This window comes from Penicillium subrubescens (assembly GCF_028828155.1).
Source record: "Penicillium subrubescens strain IBT 31985 chromosome Unknown utg000005l_segment0_segment0, whole genome shotgun sequence".
NCBI classification, from domain to species: Eukaryota; Fungi; Ascomycota; class Eurotiomycetes; order Eurotiales; family Aspergillaceae; genus Penicillium; species Penicillium subrubescens.
This window is the reverse complement of record NW_026643155.1, coordinates 5,013,708-5,032,263: the sequence shown is the minus strand read 5'-3', so window position 1 is coordinate 5,032,263 and position 18,556 is coordinate 5,013,708. Positions and strand designations below refer to the sequence as shown.

At 48.5% G+C, this 18,556-nt stretch overlaps 6 protein-coding genes across 6 annotated transcripts; all 6 read left to right on the top strand.

Annotated features, from left to right (window-relative positions):
- Positions 1–704: 704 nt before the first annotated feature.
- On the top strand, positions 705–2,354 carry N7473_008352 (flavin monoamine oxidase family protein; the record flags this gene model as incomplete). Its single annotated transcript, XM_057154292.1, has 4 exons — positions 705–882; positions 949–1,196; positions 1,253–2,062; positions 2,112–2,354. The coding sequence occupies 4 exons, from the start codon at positions 705–707 to the stop codon at positions 2,352–2,354; spliced, it is 1,479 nt and encodes a 492-aa protein (XP_057008630.1).
- Positions 2,355–2,964: 610 nt separating this feature from the next.
- N7473_008351 (uncharacterized protein) lies at positions 2,965–4,870 on the top strand (the record flags this gene model as incomplete). The annotated part of the gene is made up of 6 exons (XM_057154291.1): positions 2,965–2,995; positions 3,058–3,078; positions 3,187–3,506; positions 3,562–3,784; positions 3,847–4,189; positions 4,252–4,870. The coding sequence occupies 6 exons, from the start codon at positions 2,965–2,967 to the stop codon at positions 4,868–4,870; spliced, it is 1,557 nt and encodes a 518-aa protein (XP_057008629.1).
- A 431-nt stretch (positions 4,871–5,301) lies between these two features.
- On the top strand, positions 5,302–6,993 carry N7473_008350 (Zn(II)2Cys6 transcription factor; the record flags this gene model as incomplete). The annotated part of the gene is made up of 4 exons (XM_057154290.1): positions 5,302–5,329; positions 5,408–6,001; positions 6,056–6,458; positions 6,513–6,993. The coding sequence occupies 4 exons, from the start codon at positions 5,302–5,304 to the stop codon at positions 6,991–6,993; spliced, it is 1,506 nt and encodes a 501-aa protein (XP_057008628.1).
- A 431-nt stretch (positions 6,994–7,424) lies between these two features.
- N7473_008349 (putative C2H2 transcription factor) lies at positions 7,425–9,860 on the top strand (the record flags this gene model as incomplete). Its single annotated transcript, XM_057154289.1, has 5 exons — positions 7,425–8,580; positions 8,634–8,887; positions 8,939–9,045; positions 9,097–9,392; positions 9,457–9,860. The coding sequence occupies 5 exons, from the start codon at positions 7,425–7,427 to the stop codon at positions 9,849–9,851; spliced, it is 2,208 nt and encodes a 735-aa protein (XP_057008627.1). The 3' UTR covers positions 9,852–9,860.
- Positions 9,861–10,574: 714 nt separating this feature from the next.
- Positions 10,575–12,370, top strand: N7473_008348 (cytochrome P450; the record flags this gene model as incomplete). The annotated part of the gene is made up of 4 exons (XM_057154288.1): positions 10,575–10,709; positions 10,776–10,991; positions 11,054–11,077; positions 11,132–12,370. 4 exons carry the CDS (start codon positions 10,575–10,577, stop codon positions 12,368–12,370), a joined length of 1,614 nt encoding a protein of 537 aa, XP_057008626.1.
- A 4,175-nt stretch (positions 12,371–16,545) lies between these two features.
- Positions 16,546–18,157, top strand: N7473_008347 (uncharacterized protein; the record flags this gene model as incomplete). Its single annotated transcript, XM_057154287.1, has 3 exons — positions 16,546–17,028; positions 17,200–17,336; positions 17,459–18,157. Exons 1-3 carry the CDS (start codon positions 16,953–16,955, stop codon positions 18,155–18,157), a joined length of 912 nt encoding a protein of 303 aa, XP_057008625.1. The 5' UTR covers positions 16,546–16,952.
- Positions 18,158–18,556: the final 399 nt, after the last annotated feature.

The following is an 18,556-nucleotide window of genomic DNA, read 5'->3' as shown; positions in this document are numbered from 1 at the left end:
TCCATCTGTATCCTGACAGTTATTTCACATAATATGGTTGACATTTGGGAATTATGGTACGTGCTGATGACCGTGGTGACTGGCCAAGCTCTGCTTCTAGCATAAGCTAGTTTTGCTGGGCAATAAACTCTCATAGCGGGGGAGAATTGGCGTCAACCAATTCACCTAACTCTGATTGGCCCATATTTGTATCCAACATTGGCTTCTTTTCCAGGTTCAGCCTAGATTGAGGACCAAAATCTTGTGAGCAAACATTGGAGGGGCAGATATTGGGTGAAAGAAGACTTGGACAAATTTCTCGCATTACTACCCCAATCAGGTAATTCTGATGTCGCCTCCCGCGAACCCACTCAGCGGCATGGCTGGGTCTTATCGTTGCTATGCTCGAAACGCGCGCAATGTTACCCCCATTCAAGCGAGCCAAAACGAGATCTGTGAATCTCCCATTTTTGACCCTTTCCGGTAAGTTTGTCTAAGCCCACCCTTATCGCGCCGCCCAGTTTAGTAGTCGATAGCTATTGGATATCTTGTAGATAACATACGATGATGCAAAAGACGTCTTAATTAAGAAGGAAATACGAGGAGATGAATTTGGAGTTACTATTAGTCTCATATAAAGGCAGCAATTTCCTTTTTGCCGATTTTTGACTTCCGAGCTCTTTCTACACTTCCTCTGAGGAGACTGTTGCCTCCAATTGATCAACATGACCTCTCGTGACGGTTTTCAGTGGACACCCGAAGAAGGACTTACACAGGGAGTCCCTTCCGTTGGTGTCATATCACCCCCTACGAATCTCACATCTACCTCAGGGCCGTGGGATGTAATTGTTGTCGGTGGTGGGTACTCTGGATTGACAGCAACTCGCGACTTGTGCGTAGCCGGTATGAAGCATTCCAGAAAATGATTGTTAAACTTTTGGACCGGTTCATCTAACTGATGAAATACAGGACTTCGAGTTCTTCTTGTAGAAGCACGCGATCGTATCGGTGGACGATCATGGTCTTCTAACATTGCTGGATATCCTTACGAGCTTGGGGGGACGTGGGTACATTGGGGACAGCCACATGTGTGGCGAGAAATCTCCAGATACCAAATGCGAACCGAGATGGAAGAGTCTTTTGACTTCTCTCGGGGCGTGAACCATTTTCAGCTGCGTACCAACGAAGGAACGAGCATTATGAGCCATGAGGACGAGGTAAGTAAAGAGGCCCTCGATCCGTATCAGGGATAAATTGCTGACTATCGATTTAGGACGCTTTGCTTGCAACTGCGCTTCAGAAGTTTGTCGACGTCGATGGTAGCTTGGGTCGGAAGATTATACCATACGCGCACGATGCCTTCCACGTCCCCGAGGCTCGCGAATACGATAGGATGTCCGCGAAGGATCGATTGGATGTCATCGCGCTGTCCCTGACACCGAATGAACGTGCTGCACTCGAGAGCTTTGTTCTGCTTTGCAGCTGTGGCACCCTGGAGACTACAAGCTTCTTCGAGTTTCTTCACTGGTGGGCACTGTGCGGCTACACCTACCAAGGATGCATGGATTCTTTGATCTCCTACAAATTCAAGGGAGGCCAGTCTTCCTTTGCAATCAGGTTCTTCAAAGAGGCCCTCTCTACAGGCAATCTTTCCTATGTCTTTAACAGCCCTGTCAAATCAATCACCGACGAAGGCAACCAAGTCACCCTCAAGACTCGTGATGGTCGCCAATATACAGGCGCTCGTCTTGTGTCCACCATCCCATTGAATGTCTTGAACTCTATCTCCTTCAGTCCTCCACTGGACCCCCAGCGCATGGCCGCCGCGAATACGGGGCATGTTAACCAATGTGTGAAGGTGCATGCTGAGATATCCAACAAGGACATGCGCTCATGGACAGGAATCTCTTATCCCTTCAACAAGCTCACATATGCGATTGGCGATGGAACAACCCCCGCGGGTAACACTCATATTGTCTGTTTTGGTGGGTTCAATAACCACATGCACCCGGAAGAGGACGTCCAGGAGACGAAGAAGGCCGTTGAGAACATGGCACCTGGAAATATGGATATTGAACGACTGGTGAGTTCCCTTCATCTAGAAACAGAGGACGATACTCACAGTTCTTTAGGTCTTCCATAACTGGAGTAAGGACGAATTTGCAAAGGGTGCTTGGTTCTTCTCACCTCCCGGACTGCTGTCATCCTCACTCGATGCATTGCGTAGGCGCCAAGGAAACACTATATTTGCAAACTCAGACTGGGCTATTGGCTGGCGCAGCTTTATCGATGGGGCTATTGAAGAGGGCACGCGTGCGGCAATGACTGTAAAGGAGGAGCTGCAATCTAGCCCTGCTTCTCGGCTTCGTCTGTAGACCTAAATTGAGCCATTGTACATATTGAGATTTTCCACACCAAAGTAGCTTCCAAGATTTAGTAAAACAGGTACTCAAAAAACATCAGGCGTAGATCATTCAGAAGAAAAATTTAAAACCAAGACAACGGTTTATTTTAGCGAAGTAGGCCCCGTCTTGGAGATTTCCACATCCCGTTATTGCCCTGCTTATTAGCCGCGCCGATTGACCGTCTGTAATCTAACCTTGGAAAGAGACAAGTTATCGTGACCAAATTTTATCATCGTTAAACCAATCGATAGTACATTCTTGGCGGACCGCTGATGTAGAGTTTGACTTGAAATCCGGGGAACTGTTATCTATGCGGACCGTTGCCACTGGGAAGATACGATCCAATCCAGCCTTTTCTCTCCCTATTTACCCTTTTAGGTAATATTGAGAACCTTCCCCGCACAACGCCTCTTATCACCGCAATCCTTTCTCTATCAAGATGTATCATGCTGAAGCTTATCCAAGTAACAAGTAGCATATTGGGAGAATGTTCGTATACTTAAAGGCACTGGATGGCAGTAATTGGGAGGATTGCAATTATTTTTTTCCACCCTCGAAACGGCACTTGCACATACACATGATGGAGTCGAAAGAGCTGAAAGAAAAACAAAGTAAGTATTTCATCTGCGGTGTTTACCCCTGCTTCCCACTTATCATTGACTAGCATCAATAGCCTCCCTCGATGTCGAGCGACGTGAGTGCCCCTCCTTATGTCACTATTCCACTCGTCGATATTACTGTTCCCTTCATTATTTGAGAAAAGACTTCTCCTAAAATTATACTTACCATGATATAAAATCAGTTCACACCGAGGGCCTCATTGGGCAGATACAGCTCAAGGGACTCAACTTGCAAGCCGAAGGAGCACGGCAAATGACAAATTTGCAGACCATCTCTGCTAGCTGGGTCATCTGTGATAGTTGGGCAGGCGTGGCCGGAACTATTGCCCTCGCTATCTCCCAAGGAGGGCCTATCACTCTCATATATGGACCGATCTTGATGTTATTTCTCGTCGGTGCTTGTGCTCTCACATTAGCTGAGCTAGCAAGCGTATATCCTACGGCCGGCGGGCAGTATCACTGGACGTCTATTCTGGCCCCTAAGAGTATCAATCGATCGTTGGTATGTTCATTCTTGAATCTTATTTTCTGGCAGAGTCTGACTGTTTCATCTCCAGAGTTACTGTTGCGGTATGACAAACGTGTTTTCCTGGATTGCCATCTGCACAGGGATCGCTATTATTCCTGCCCAGCTGATTGTGGGAATTGCCCTATTCTACAATCCGAGCTACACCCCGCAGCCGTGGCACTATTTCCTCATATATCAAACCATAAACGGATGTGTTCTACTTTACAACATTACATTGTTGAAGCGATCGCTCTGGATTCACGACCTATCTTGTGAGTACTCAATCACACGGTGGGAGCCCCTTGCTGTTTGTTTTCTGACGCCTACCCGACAGTCTTTATCACACTCGCTACCTTTCTTGTGATTACCATCACTTGTGTGTCTCGCTCATCTTCTCACTATGAGTCTTCGAGAAGTGTCTGGGCGACTTTCATCAATGATAGTGGTTGGAGCTCTGGTGGCGTCGCTTTTCTCACTGGGCTGGTCACACCGAACTACATGTACGCCGGTATTGATGGAGCCTTGCACTTGGCCGAAGAGTGCGTTAATGCAAGCGTTGTGGTCCCTCGAGCTCTAATGAGCACTTTGATCATCGGATTCGTTACATCATTCTGTTTTGTTATTGCCATGCTATACTGTACCAGTGATTTAGCCACGATCGCTACCTCAAACACCGGGTATGAAACCCTCTCTCCTGATAGCTGCACGTACGATTGTATCATTGCTGACAATATTTCAGTGTTCCGATCTATGAGATGTGGTACGAAGCCACTAGGTCTCAAACGGCTGCTACAGTCTTCGTCGTGCTGCTCTGCTGCGCTGCTGTTTTCGCACTCATCGGTGCCCAGCAAACTGCCTCTCGTCTTACTTGGTCACTGGCTAGAGACCGAGCCATCATCGGGAGTCAATGGCTGAGTGAAATTCACCCAGTGCTTGAAGTGCCCGTGTGGAGTCTTCTTTTCAATTTCGTCGTGATGTTCATTATTGGCTGCATTTATCTTGGATCTAGTTCAGCATTTAATGCCTTCATTGGCTCCGGGCTGGTGCTGCAGCATATCTCATACGCATTCCCAGCTGCACTGCTAATGTACAGGAAGAGATCCGAAGAGTGGCTTCCCGCCTCTCGGTCATTCCGATTGCCCAATCTGGCTGGATGGACAGTGAATGTTATCACTATCGGATTCGCCTTGTTGGTCCTGGTTTTCTATGACTTGCCGACTGTGTTGCCAGTGACCGGAAGCAACATGAATTATACCTCCGCGGTACTCGGTGTCATGGCCATATTTGGCGGGTTGAACTGGGTGATTCATGCTCGGAAGAAATACGATGGCCCCCGTCTGGGTCACTCTGGGGAGTGAGAATGATCGTTAGGGAAATTCAAGTTAAAGACAAGAGAGTTATTTGAACCTCCATATTAAATCAAGAATGTTTGCGCTCTTAGTCATCCTGCCCAAGGGTCACATGACCTCTAACTATCCAGATGCCCCAGACCTCCAATGAATATTCCTTCTACACATCCCTAAATCCCATAATTCTTTCATTTTTCCTCTCTCCCCTTCAGTGTCTACGAAAGACTCATCTTACATTTTGTGTGTAATTCGTAGGTCTCATTCTAGTCATTTAACGAGGGTTTTCGGTCCGGCCACCGGGCGATAAGCGGGAGGGCCCCGCTTGCAGGCATCCAACATCCTCCCTCCTTCGTTTCGCCAACCAGCACCTCTAAAGCGATAGAGAAATCCAAGATCGCTCTGTAACGAGCATCCACAACGAGAGGCCTGGTTCGCTGCTCATGTCAGCTCCTCCTGGCAAGAGAAAGGGTGTGTTTCTTCAATTTCTACGTCCAATCCGCACTAGTCGTCCTAGCTAATGTCCTTGTCTTTGATCGCTCTATACAGGTTGTTTCCAATGTTCTAAACGTCGAATCGTCTGCGATAATACCGAGCCCTCCTGTATCAAGTGCCAGAAGAAAGGAATTGAGTGCTCGGGGTCGGGGCGGATTCGGTTCTCCAATGGGGTGGCGCGTCGAGGGAAGTTGAAGGGATGCACCATTCCGGTGGCCGATCTCTCGCCCGAATCTGCTCTCGAGACGCAAGCACAAGCTGCAGCTGCCGCTGCACATCCCCGCAATATAAGGTGGAAAGCCGACCAATCAGCAGATGCGAGGCGCAAGAATGCGAAACGACGCGCGAAAAGAGATGAAGGAGTCACGGAGACGCGAGCCACCCCGTGCGCTAACAACTCTCCTACACACGACGATCCCATTAGTCCATACCCACTCGACGGAAATCATTTTGTAGAAGGCGATCTATGGGACCGACTCACAGATACTTCTCCGCAACCTCAGTCTAGCCTGAGCGAAGTTGATCTGACAGATGAAGCCGTCGAGGAGGCTGTGGACCTGGCTCGAGTTCCTGTCCCTGTTGTGCATGGAGCAATCCAACCTTGGATTGCGCCTCTGTCACCTCAAGCACGCATGCTAATGTCACACTGTATGTATTAGCTCTTGTCGGCCCGTGTGAGTGTGTCTTGTTAATTCCAATCAGTTGCCGATCAAGTCGCTCCTGTCATGGTCGTGTTGGACAATGTCTCAAATGGGTACCGTGATGTTCTATTACCTCTCGCCTGTGAGGATGAATTGTTACGGACAGCAGTAGGGGTTGTTGCGAGTCAACATTTGGCTTTGTACAATCCGAGTTTTCAGAGTGCGGCTGATGAGGGCCGCGCGGTTATCATCTCCCGGCTGCGTCGAGACTCATTACAAGCATCACCCGATCGGGTATTCAACCTATCTACTTGGGCCACCTTGATTGTTCTTCTAGTGGGAGAAACCATCACAGGAAGCTCGGAGTATACCCACCTTCTGCAGACATTGATGTGTCTCATTCAAAATGTTGGACAAATTGCACCATCTGCGGCGCACGATTTTCTCAACCAGCAAAGCCATATGTTAGTCCATACCATTTGTCCTAGCTCTCTACCTTTCTCACACTTCTATCTTAGGTTTGAATTTTTGGGTCAGCCGATGCTAGGAGAGGCCCATGGCGTTCAAGCTCTTCGCTTGCCGCTGGACCACTACCTGGATTGGACCTACTATGATCTCCCGTCAGATTCTGAACACAATAAGCTCCTCCACATATCTCGAATAGCTTTCATCAAAGCTTCACAAATATATCTTGGGCGAGTAACTTCGAATCAAGACCAGTGGGCCCTTTTGGAAGAGCTCAAACAACTCGTTTCTCAGATTGATCCTGAGCAAATGGGATCCCATGCTCTTGTATGGGTCTGCTTTATTGCCGCTGCGGATAGCACTGATCCAGAACACCGCCGGTTCTTCGTTGATCGAATGAACCGGGTCTTTACGAAAACAAAATTTCACAACATCTCCGCAGGAATCCAGTCTCTGCCAGCGATTTGGTCACAACAAGCTTCGGGTCGATGGACTCAGAATCTCGCCAAGCTAGCTCCCACTTTGATCATGTGAGGTCCTTTTCCTGAGTGGCCCATCTCCTAGGAACCGGTTATCCATGATCTTGAAATGTCTATACTACGCTGCTACGAGCTTGTATCTGTATGAAATCACATAATTTGAAAGTAACAACCAGTGATGAACAATGTACAAGATCTAGAGGGCCTTGTTTGTAGAGATATTTCCGACCGGCAAGCAAAGGGATAGGTTCTCGCTGCTGTTTTTCCCATAGAGGAATATTCAACAGCCTTCATTTGCCGTGCCAATCAGATCCGGGGCGATTACATATTGAAACCGGCAAGTACCGAATCTAGTTTCCGTCCGTCCGGATCGCAGCGCAACTGGCGAACTTTAAATTGTCGGCCCCCCTCATTTCACCGACTCTCGGGACACCGGGGCCCCGGGATTCTCCCAGCCTCCAAACCTCGATCATCGCAGCAGACACAATGGCGTCAGAGGCCGTATCCCCTTCACGAAGGTCGGAGCAAGATACGACTTCGCTTCCGGCGAGGTATCAATGTCCAGTCTGCTTCAAACGCTACAAGCGCCGCGAACATCTTTTCCGGCATACCAGCTCACATACATCGGAGCGCCCATACCGTTGTGACTCATGTGATGGTTCATTTCAGCGAGCGGATGTTCTGAAACGCCACCTTCGAACTTGCGATGGTGGGAGCTCGAGGTCGGGTGGTCGTCGACGGGCTTGCGATCGGTGTGTTCGCCAGAAAAAGGCGTGCAGTGCCCATCAGCCATGTCAAAACTGTTCAAAGAAAGGCGTTGCTTGTTTCTATTCAACGTCCCCAGAAACGGAACAACGGCCCAGTCAAGCTATTTCAAAGAGTAGTAATGGCTCTGCCGGGGACTCTGTGGGACAGAACGGAGTTTCATCTATGTTAATGGATCCAACGATCGAACCGGATACTTCCATACAGTTACCCTGGACCCAACAGAGCAGCGGAGCTTTCGGAGTGAGTCCGCTCAATAATCTGTTTAGCCAACCATTCTTTGAGTCTGCTAGCCCTACATGGCAAGACTATCTTCTCCTGGCGTCGGAGAGTCAAGTCCTTCGAGATAATCCCCTCTTGGATACAGGCAGGAGTCAGTCACTGCGCTTTCTCGACCGGTTTACCAGTAACACTGGACTACTTCTGAGCTTTGACTGTGGGACTCAAGAGCAACGTGATAGTGTCGCTGCCCAATTAGAGGTTGAGAGCCGTCAAGAAATCGGACAATCGTATGCGTCAACCAATCCTACAACACTAGGCTTGGATTCACCTCCACTACTGGACAACCTAAGCGACGTTAGTACTATTGACTGTATTCCAATAAACTGGCTTTGTGACCCACTTTCTTTGAAGACGCATGAGATACTTCTGCTGATCGAAGAAGTCGTCACAATTAAACCGAGAAACAGCGCGGTGACACTAGATTGGTCATCAGCACTCAAAAATGCTTCTTTACAATTCTTTTCGCCGGCAAACCTGCGACGATTCCTTGGGTTTTATTGGGCGATTTGGCATCCGAATGTGAATTTTATTCATCGACCCAGTTTTGATCCGATATCAGCAAAGCCTGCCCTTGTGGCTGCCATGGCCATTATCGGTATGGAAACGTGCTTCTTGCTCGCTGAAAGTCAAAAGCTAACCGTGGGATAGGCGCGTGTGTTTCCCCTGACATGCCAGATAACGAGGATGCTCGAACATGGTTCAATTGCGTCGAGGAGATAGTCTTCATAGACGACGACTTTAACAGTGACGCAATCTACTCTGTTTCTAACAACATGGCTATATATCGACGAAAGGTCCAAGTCCTACAGGCAGCGTATATTGTTTGTCTTTACCAGAACTGGGAAGGCACAGATTCGAGCAAAAGTCGAATTCGCCGAAACAGGTTCGCGACTTTGGTATCTGTAAGTTCTCAATCTACCCTTGCTATCAGGATTGTACTCATTAGTTCATAGACGGCGCGAGACATTGGAATCACAACAGCAACACATTTGAACTATGCCGAAATGGGTCGACATGAATTTGAGTGGAAGGAATATGCGACTCGCGAAGAACTAATCCGGTTCGGATACCGATGTAATCTACATATGTCTCTGAAACTAACTCTGGGCAGGATTTTCACGTGGATATTCCTTCTTGATACTGCCTTCGTCATTTTCAATAACCTTCCTCCTCGCATGGTAATAAAGGAGATGAGGATGCACCTTGCAACGCCGGAGAGCTGCTTCCAAGCATTGACCGCCGATGAATGCCATCAGGAAATCCAAACCCATCTTCCCTGTGGAAGTGCTTACTGGAGTCTCTCTTTCCGCGGTGCATTTGAGGCACTTGCGAAGGACACATTCTCACCAAGCATGCGCCAGATCATCGCCGCATCAGGGCCCTTAAATCTGTTTGCGCTTACATCTGGTCAGCCTTTCGTGAGAAATAATTCATTGGATATCATCATATACTGACACTGAAGCTCCCTTAGCTATCCATTCTCAAATATTCCAGTACCGCAGCTCAGTTAGCAGTTCTCAAAACCTGACACCAATACGCAACACACTACAGAACTGGTGCGATTCATGGCAGCTTTTCGCATCCACGTCATCAAACGGAATAACTCCACACGTTACTATCGATGATAACAACATCCGGACTCAAGATATGTGGAAGAGAGTTGGGTTCTGTCGATATTGCCCTGAGTTTTGGCTATTGGGGAGTTTAATGACGGAGCGTCTGGGGGTATTGGGAGATTTACGGCAAGGAAATGATCTTGCTCCTCTCGATGATGGTGCTTTGGATCCTATTCTAAACAAGTATGATCAGACTAGTATGCGACAGGTCAATAACTTGATTGTTGGGTTTCAAACATTTCAGCTATGAGATAACGGAATACAATGCATTTAATGATAATCACTCTTTGGCCTGTAGACTGATCATCTAGTCGGCTTTAAAGCCTTTTCATACTATAAGCATCACCAAGGGGTCACTATCTAGAGACAACACTAGGGAAATTCATCAAATATGCTCATAACCCATAACGAGCCTTAGTCAATATACCAGTTCAGAGCTGATTTCATCAACATTCATTCTTCGAGACTTGTTGATCCTTAATACTGTTATATTGCTTAATGACTACTCAATTGCTTCCCATCTTGCCTCGGGACTTTTACGCATGTGTTTGTTCATCTGGGTTCATGGGGACCAATAATCTCGATAGCCCACAGCGATCCTATTCCTTCATTTTCGACTATCCAATCGGCAACTAGCTGATCCTGGCTGTGCAGGATGAATGAGTGAGCATTTTTCATGGTCAGGAGTCCATCCAAACCCCCACAGATCCGGCTCCCCACCTCCACATCCGCACCCCCCAACTCTCTCCCACACTACCTCCGACACACAATACTGTAGCTTGAACATGCGCGCAACCATAATGGTGCCGCTCATTGGAAAATTTGCCGTCAGATCTGTCTCATATCTTTCTATAAATCACAGCTGTTTCCAACATCGACGATGTTCAGCCCCGCGTTCTGTTCCGTGGAAATATATACGTGTGTGAGGAAGTTTTGAACTTCGATTATTGTGATCAGTCAAAAGCCTCTCATCATGCTGGCCATATCATCAATTCTTGGGGCAGCTATCGCTGTTGTGATCATCTCACGCATTCTGTCGATTGGTCGCCGACCTAAGAACTACCCACCAGGTCCTCCTACACTTCCAATTTTGGGAAATATCCATCAAGTGAGTTCCCAGTATGCCTATCATGGACCTAATTACTTGCGATACTAAGCTGCCTGGATATGCTAGATGCCCTCGCAGGATGTCCACCTCCAATTTGAAAAATGGGCTCGTGAATACGGTCCTGTTTACAGTCTGATGCTCGGTACAAAGTGTCTCATCGTGCTCTCGAACGAAGAGGCTGTGAAGGAGTTGCTCGACAAGCGGAGCAACATCTACTCCCACAGACAAGAGATGTACATTGGTCAGACGTTGTGCAGTGGTGATCTCAGATTATTGATGATGGTACGTCCCGGATGACTCCCGCCGATAAAGTTGCATGTTTCTAATGAGCTATTCACCAACAGGGATATGGGCCTACTTGGCGTGCCGTAAGTTCTGCATTCCTGTCTACTTACTCGCACGTATAACTAACGAATTTGAAGTTTCGCAAGATGGTACACAGCCTGCTCAATGTGACGACTTCGAAGAAATATGTGACCTATCAGATGTTGGAAAACCGACAAATGCTCTACGAGTTCCTGACACAGCCCCAAGACTTCCTCAAACATATCCGTCGCTACTCCAATGCACTTACGACTACTATGGTGTTTGGATGGAGAACACCCACATACGAGGATGAGAAGATGATGCAACTATTTGACGGCTTCTCTGAATTTGCAACCATCAATCAGACAGGCGCGGCTGCGCTCATTGATTTCTTCCCTTTCTTGCGCCAGTTGCCCGATTTCCTTCTGCCGACCCAAAAGAAGGCCAAGGAGCTTCACAAGCATGAGAAAGCCCTGTATCGAGGCCACTGGCTCAAGGCAAAGAAGCAAACACAGGAGAATACCATTAATCCCTGCTTCTGTGCAGGCATGTACGAGGCACAGAAGCGCGATGGATTTAGCGATGACCAGGCAGCCTATATCTCCGGAACGCTGCTGGAGGCTGGCTCTGATACAACTTCAAGCACACTTTATGCATTCATGCAAGCTATGCTGCTATTTCCTGAAGTCCAACGGAAAGCACAGGCAGAGATCGACAGAGTCATCGGGCCAAACCGTCTCCCTATCATGGAAGACTTGGCTGATCTGCAGTACATCCGGGGCTGCATGAAAGAGTCACTTCGATGGATGCCAACTACCATCTTGGGCGCCGTGCCGCATGCCGTGACACAAGATGATGAATACAAAGGCTATTTCATCCCCAAGGGAGCAGGAGTCATGAACAACGTGTGGAGCATTCACATGGATCCGAAGCGACACCCGAATCCACGCGTCTTCAATCCTGAACGGTATGAAAAAGACCGTCAGAGCTTGGGAGATGCGGCAGCCAACCCCGACCCTTCCAAGCGAGACACATTCACTTTTGGAGCGGGTCGTCGTATCTGCCCTGGAATCCACGTTGCCGAGCGAAGTTTGTTCCTTGGTATGTCGCGCGTCTTGTGGGCATTCAATATTGAGCCGGCGCTTGATGATCAAGGAAAGCCAATTATCCCAGACCCTGATCGGTTGACGCAAGGGTTTGTTTGTATGCCTGAGGAGTTCCCTGCTCGCATCACTCCTAGGTCCAAGGAGCGGGCGGAAATGGTGGCACGAGAATGGAAGGAGGCACAGGCGGAATCTCTTGATCCTCACACAAAACAGTGGATTCAGTCACCTGTGGATAGACCGAATGTATAGCTTTGTCCAGGTAGTGCCAGCCTTTTGTGTGCTAAATGGACAAAAGTATGTATGGACGATTGGGACCGAGTTCATCTTTTTTAACCAGACAACCCCGTAGTTGCTTTCGTATGTATGCGACCCCTTGCTACCGAGCCTTTAATTGATGCTCCGAAACCGCCAAAATATCAATGTGGGTGTAGACTCAAGAGACTGGAGGTTGGGGGCCAAATTTCTGGTTGTGGACCACCTGATTCCCAACCGGGGAATGATTGCTACTTAAGCGGACCGCTGGGCAACTTGTTAATGTCCGTTGGGGGCCAGGATATCATGAAATTATGCCCTCCTTCGAGAGATAATGTTGATCTTGGGTTAGAATGAGAACAGAAAGAAAAGTGACGTTCGTTCCAGCACCAGCAAGAATGGGCGAAGTGGGCAATAGAACAGAATAGATTGGCAGTCAAAGATAATCTGTAGACTGAGCTACCTATCCATGCAACGCTTCTGAAGAACATAGAACGAAAGAGGGCTGAAAGGCCTATGAATAATTCAAGGAAAAGGTGTCACCGATCAATGATGCCTCTTACTCTCGATTGGTTCCTCCGCACTGAAATCTATATGCTTGGGCTCATTCTGACTATCCAACTCTTCACGTCGTTCCAAGTCACTGGAAAAATTGGGACGCAGCCTTCACGGTAAGCATCGCCTAAGGAAGAAAGCTGTTAGGTCTCTCTGCCGAAAAGGTGCGGGTTCGAAGATGTCAAGTCGATACGTACGACATGGTGCACAGCATGCTGGGCTCCAGCTTGGGTCATTACAGGTACAACGTCCAAGACTGAGCCCCATGTCTCCCTGAAGGAGACACAATCCATTGCTTAGGCAGACTGCCCTGCTGTCACAGTAATTGACCACGTTGTCTCCGCTCTTGCATGGAACATGGTCAGAAGCAACGTCTCCGTTCAGATAATAACATGTTCCATTGGTGCCGGCTGCTGCAAATCCGAGTTTTGGGTTTTGGCATGAGACTCAGTGCGAGCATGACCTGCAAAATGGGGAGCATAGTGTCGGAAAGAACAGTGCGACCGATTTGAATTTCAGAAAATGCACCCGGCCGTCAATTGTCATCAAGCGAGCTTTGCTGGTACGACAGCGATAGGGGACCACTTCAAAAAAGTACCTGGAGAGGATGGGAAACGAGGAGAAATCGCGAATGCAGATTCAGCGTTTGAAAGATGTTTCATAGCCTCAGCTCAATCTGGCCCCTGGTAAACAGGGCCCCTAGCGCCATGACGTTGGGTCTCGGCATTGTACCCTAATTCGTTGCGACGATCTTCAGGGCACGAACTGTCTCTTGGTTCGATGTGATAGACAATTGAGCACCCAATTAACGATCCTTAGATGGGACTGTGCTAGAGTCCAGAGACGAGAAGTGGGGGCCGTCTTCGAGAAGGAAGACTGTGCGCAACCAGGAAAAAGGATATCAATGAGCTGGCACAATGAATGGCCTATTGTTGAACGTTCTTCATGTTTGCAAGGCAGATTGGATGTTTTGCATGCATGCTGTGCACTCCGAATGGGAGGTGATAAGCAAGTATGTATTCCTCGCCGAATTTTGCGGGCCCCTGCTCAGATCAGTGATGCCCACTGGTGATCAATGATGGCCCGAGCGTTGGGAGGCTATGTATGGCCTGCGTCGCATGTTGAAATGCTGACAATGTCGGAATAAGGTGCCTCGGATATTTTCTAGTTGCTTTTTGCGGGCGCGGCTTGTCAAAGACACGCGATATCAAAGCCGTGCCGCCACGGGAGACGACGGTTCGGCCCTTCAGGAGAACCCTGTCGTGGCGGTCAGCCACAGACAGAGCGCGGGAATATTAGCAGCCATCCATCCGGCATGTCGCACTAGGTCGACGGTAGGGTCTGGGATGTTGCGCAATATATCTTGGCGAACAAGAACGAGTCTGTGCTGGGAGGATCATCATGACACCGACCTGGCTTCGGGCCAGACTCGAGACTATAAATTCGTCGTGGTGCGCCGTCTTGTTGCGCATTCTCGCCATGATCAAATTCGATACCTAGCGACGTTGAAGCTTGGAGCAAGTAATAATTTGCTCCTTAATGACGACCTTTCTTCATCGACTAGAGTTGATTGGCATCATTTGGCATGACTTTGGCTGGCGACGCCCTGCCTGTTTCTGATGAGTGGTGGAAAATTCCAAGATCGGGATCATGTCATATTGGCATTGTCGCAAGTTCTTCGCAGGCGTCGTGGATATTCTCCAGGATATAAAGATGAAAATGGCCTGCTCAAGCTATGGAAGGATCAAATTAAGGCACCATCATGGCGATTCCGACACATTTTCATTCTCTTGGTTTCAGGGTTTCGACTCCGAAAGCGATGTTTTGCCAGGAGGTCGTCGCCCATGAACAGGGGAAGTGATAAAAGGAAAATCTGGATTGAGAAAGAGGAGTAATTCTGGGGGCCTTGAGAGTACCCCATGTACCCCTTCAACCTAACGAGGTACGATGGCTATCGAAGCAAGAATGGCGTGGTAGGGAACAGTCCACATTCCCGTGCGGCTGGCTATTTGCCCCCTCTCCTTTCCTCCCCTCACCATGACAAGATGCTTTTCAGCTTGGTTCGTGTCATTTGGTGAGTGGAGTGATCAATTCAACAGGCACAGCAACAGCAAGTCGGTCGCATCTTTTGGTACAAAGGAAGTACGGTGAGAGGGAATCTCTTTCACCTGAAGCCGAACAATTGGAAATGAAAAATGCCTCAGGTATACAAAATGGCGCATACTAGAGGCGGGTGGAGATCCGCCCAAACTTCCAGGTTGGCAGGTCCAACGGTACACGTCTGGCGATTTTCAGGGCGTTTTGCTCGGTGTGAAAGAGCTTAATATTCTTTAATTTTGCCTCGAAATTAATCCGCTTTGTTCTTCCATTCTAGTGCCTTATTTTTTGTGGTCGTTTGTTCCTAATCTATAGGGACGCCGCGGAAAGTTAACCGAGAAGCTTTAGGACAATCATTGCTTTGCATATGTAAAACACAGTGTCGAGACATAAACCTTAGAGCTTGTGAAACACGAGAAATACCCCGAATTGAAATCTTGAGGCTACTGCGCCTGTTGCAAAAATCCCGTTTGAGACAGACCAGTGCGACGCCACTTAAGCGAAGCTACGGGCACAGCCACCTCCATTTGCATTTAGCCCGATATGGCTGACCAGGGCTCATGCAAGGAAAAAATTGGGTGTTGGCAACAAGCTAGTCAACGTGTGAGATCATGGACAAGCACCAATAGGTACATCTTTCGACTTGATCTATCAGCCCTATTTTGATGGAGCGACGACCATCTTGCCTGCCTACAAACAGCCATCTACAGTTTGCAGATAATCGTCAAATGATGGTCAGGGGGCTCAATCTCTTCCTAGGCACCTCAATTGGAACTAGATAGCTAAGACTTTGATTAATGCAGAGACTAGGGTCACTTCATTGTTCCAAGTCCCACCTCGGTACAACAAACTGAGCCTTCCCGAACCGCTGCACGGGATATGTATGAGGCATTATCTGTAGCTAAGATCTAGCACCGATCTGGCAGTCCGGGGGAGTCAGCGGCATCCAACAAAAGGCCTATCGACTATGTAATAATAATAAGCCAGGCCCTATCATTTTGTACTCTATGTAAAAGTGACCCTAGAGGGAGGGGGATTCCCGGTCGTTTCAATTTCCACTCTGGTCGTGATCAAACTGCGTTGTTGGCGCGGGAACATTTGAACTGTTCCAATCTCCAGGCAGCCGAGGTGTGAGAAAAATCCCTCACGGTGTTGCAGCCAGAGCGGATAAGACTAAGCAAATCAAGACCAAAAAACTGGTTCCCCAAAAGCCAAAACGTCTTATTCACCACGTAGAATTCATTTAGGATCATTCGCTTATAGCCCTATAGTGTAGAGCAGGTATAGAGTAGCTGGTATAACGCCCTCCTGTAAGTCATAGTTCCAAGAGCCACGAGCTACCTGCTCGGTGCTCGGCTACGATCCACATCTCCCATGCAATAACAAGACGAATGACAAAAGTACCGCAAGCGTAAGCCACCGAAAAATATGTCTGGTCCAAGCTCCCATGGTCAACGTCCACCAAAACAGTACTTTAACCGTACGGAACCCTTCGAATGCACGAGCCAGTCCCACATCCAGGTCGATCCTGTGGCTGTGGCCTCGAATCAAATCAACTACTAGAGCCAGTATGGACTTTGCTGGACACAGCAGGAACCACTCGGCGCCAGGTCCGCCAAATTGGAGACAGAAATCCAGTCACTACCTGATAGGTACATGGTACACCTTCCACGTACTGATCTTAGTGTGGTTGTGTATGTCATAGCTCCCTCTCGCATAAACGGCCCCTCCCAAATCCTACCTTTCCCCCTCCCAGAAAATCATAATCAAATGAAGAAAAAAAATAATAACGGGAAACGGAAATCCGATAATCAGAATTTGAGGGAAAAAATATGGCGGGCCTAGCCGATCAATTGCGACAGTGAAAGGTATAAAGGCTCATGAGCCCATCCTCACTATGCTTGCTCATTTTTAATCTTAACGAGGGATGCTCATCGACGGTCAGAAGTGGGCTTGCGAAGCTTGCATTCGAGGTCACCGAGTGACCAGTTGCAAACATCATGGTGAGTATTTCAATTTCTCATAGTTTCTCTCCATACACCTTATTCGAAAAACTATGATTTTATACTCAATATGCTTTCTACTCCGCCACCATAACGCTACCAAACACAAGCACAAGCACATCAAAAGAAAACCTCAAACTCTCTTAACTTACAAATCAAAAACCTCACCAGATCGACCGTTGATCCGCATCAAACGCAAGGGCCGCCCCTTCGCAACCTGCTCAATCTGCAACGCCACGCCCTGCGAGGCCCCCACAGAACACGCGCGACTCAAGCGCGAAGCGGAGCTCAAATCTCCAACCTCAAAAGTAACGCAACTACACACACAAAAAAGCCAGCCGTTTCCACCACCGGAAGGGCAGATCTTCGAAATCAAAGCGAAGAAGAGATGCGAGACGGCATGGTGCTGATGTTCCTTCTTGGTTCTTAGAAAGCAAACCACGCAAGACTATACCCGCGCCATCATAGCTCCAACGGCTTTCTCCCCATCGCGCCTCGACCCTCGGGCAGTAGCAGTAGCGCCAAAGATACGCCCGGCTCGTCGTCGGCGCAGGTCTCGCGCTCCGGGTCGACTTCTGCGGCTTCTGTGTCGTCGTCTCAGACCCCCGTTCGCGGTTCGCAATCTTCTTCGCGCCGCACTAAGGTCCGTGGTAGTGTGGGGGAGTGGTCGGGTTCGGAGGGTTCGGGAAATGAGTCTTGCGGCGGCAGTTATGCCCATCCTTCTACTTCTTCCTCGATGGCTGGACTTTCGGTTTCAGCTGCGGTTAGTCGTGCTGGATCTAGCCAGAGTATTTCACGCTCCGGGCTAGAGAATCTGACGCTTGACCCGGTGGTATGCGGAGATATGTTTGACCCCATGTATTCCCTCGCTCCGGCGTCTTCGTCCGTGTCCGGGCCTAGCCTGGTACAGAATGTGCCCTTGATAAGCCCCTTGGATGGTGTTAATCCGTTTGATTTCCCGCTGGATCCGGCGCTGACGCTTGACGAGGGAGCTTTGGAGTATCTGGATGATATGGATGTGGGTTTGACCGATGAGGTTTTCCATGTGGAGGATTGGTCAAGGTATATGTGGTCGCCAGAGACGGGATTCGAGCATTTAGACACAGGCTACCCTGCTGTGTCCCAATAACATTGGCAGTCCTGCCGATGTGGCAGTCCATGTTATGACTGATGATTATGATTGGGGTTGTTTTAAGCGGGTGATGATCAAATCGAGAGGATCCTTGTGAAAATGTTAGCTGGTGAGATTGAGATGACCAGGCATGTCGCTATCTTGTTTACATTCTATTTCAGAATGGGCGTGAGAGAACTAGCTCAAGGGTCCATGGTGTGAGTCATATAGCGCCATTGGCAAAATTTTTCAAATCCACTACCGACTGAATTGCGCTCGAAAGACAAAAGTCAATCAGTATGACCACAAATATGCGTTGCAAAAAACTAATATCTCCTTGCTGATGCAAATCACGCTGGAGGACCCGCGAGAACGCCAATTAAAAGACCAAAATGGAATGAAAAAAAGGCCAGCATG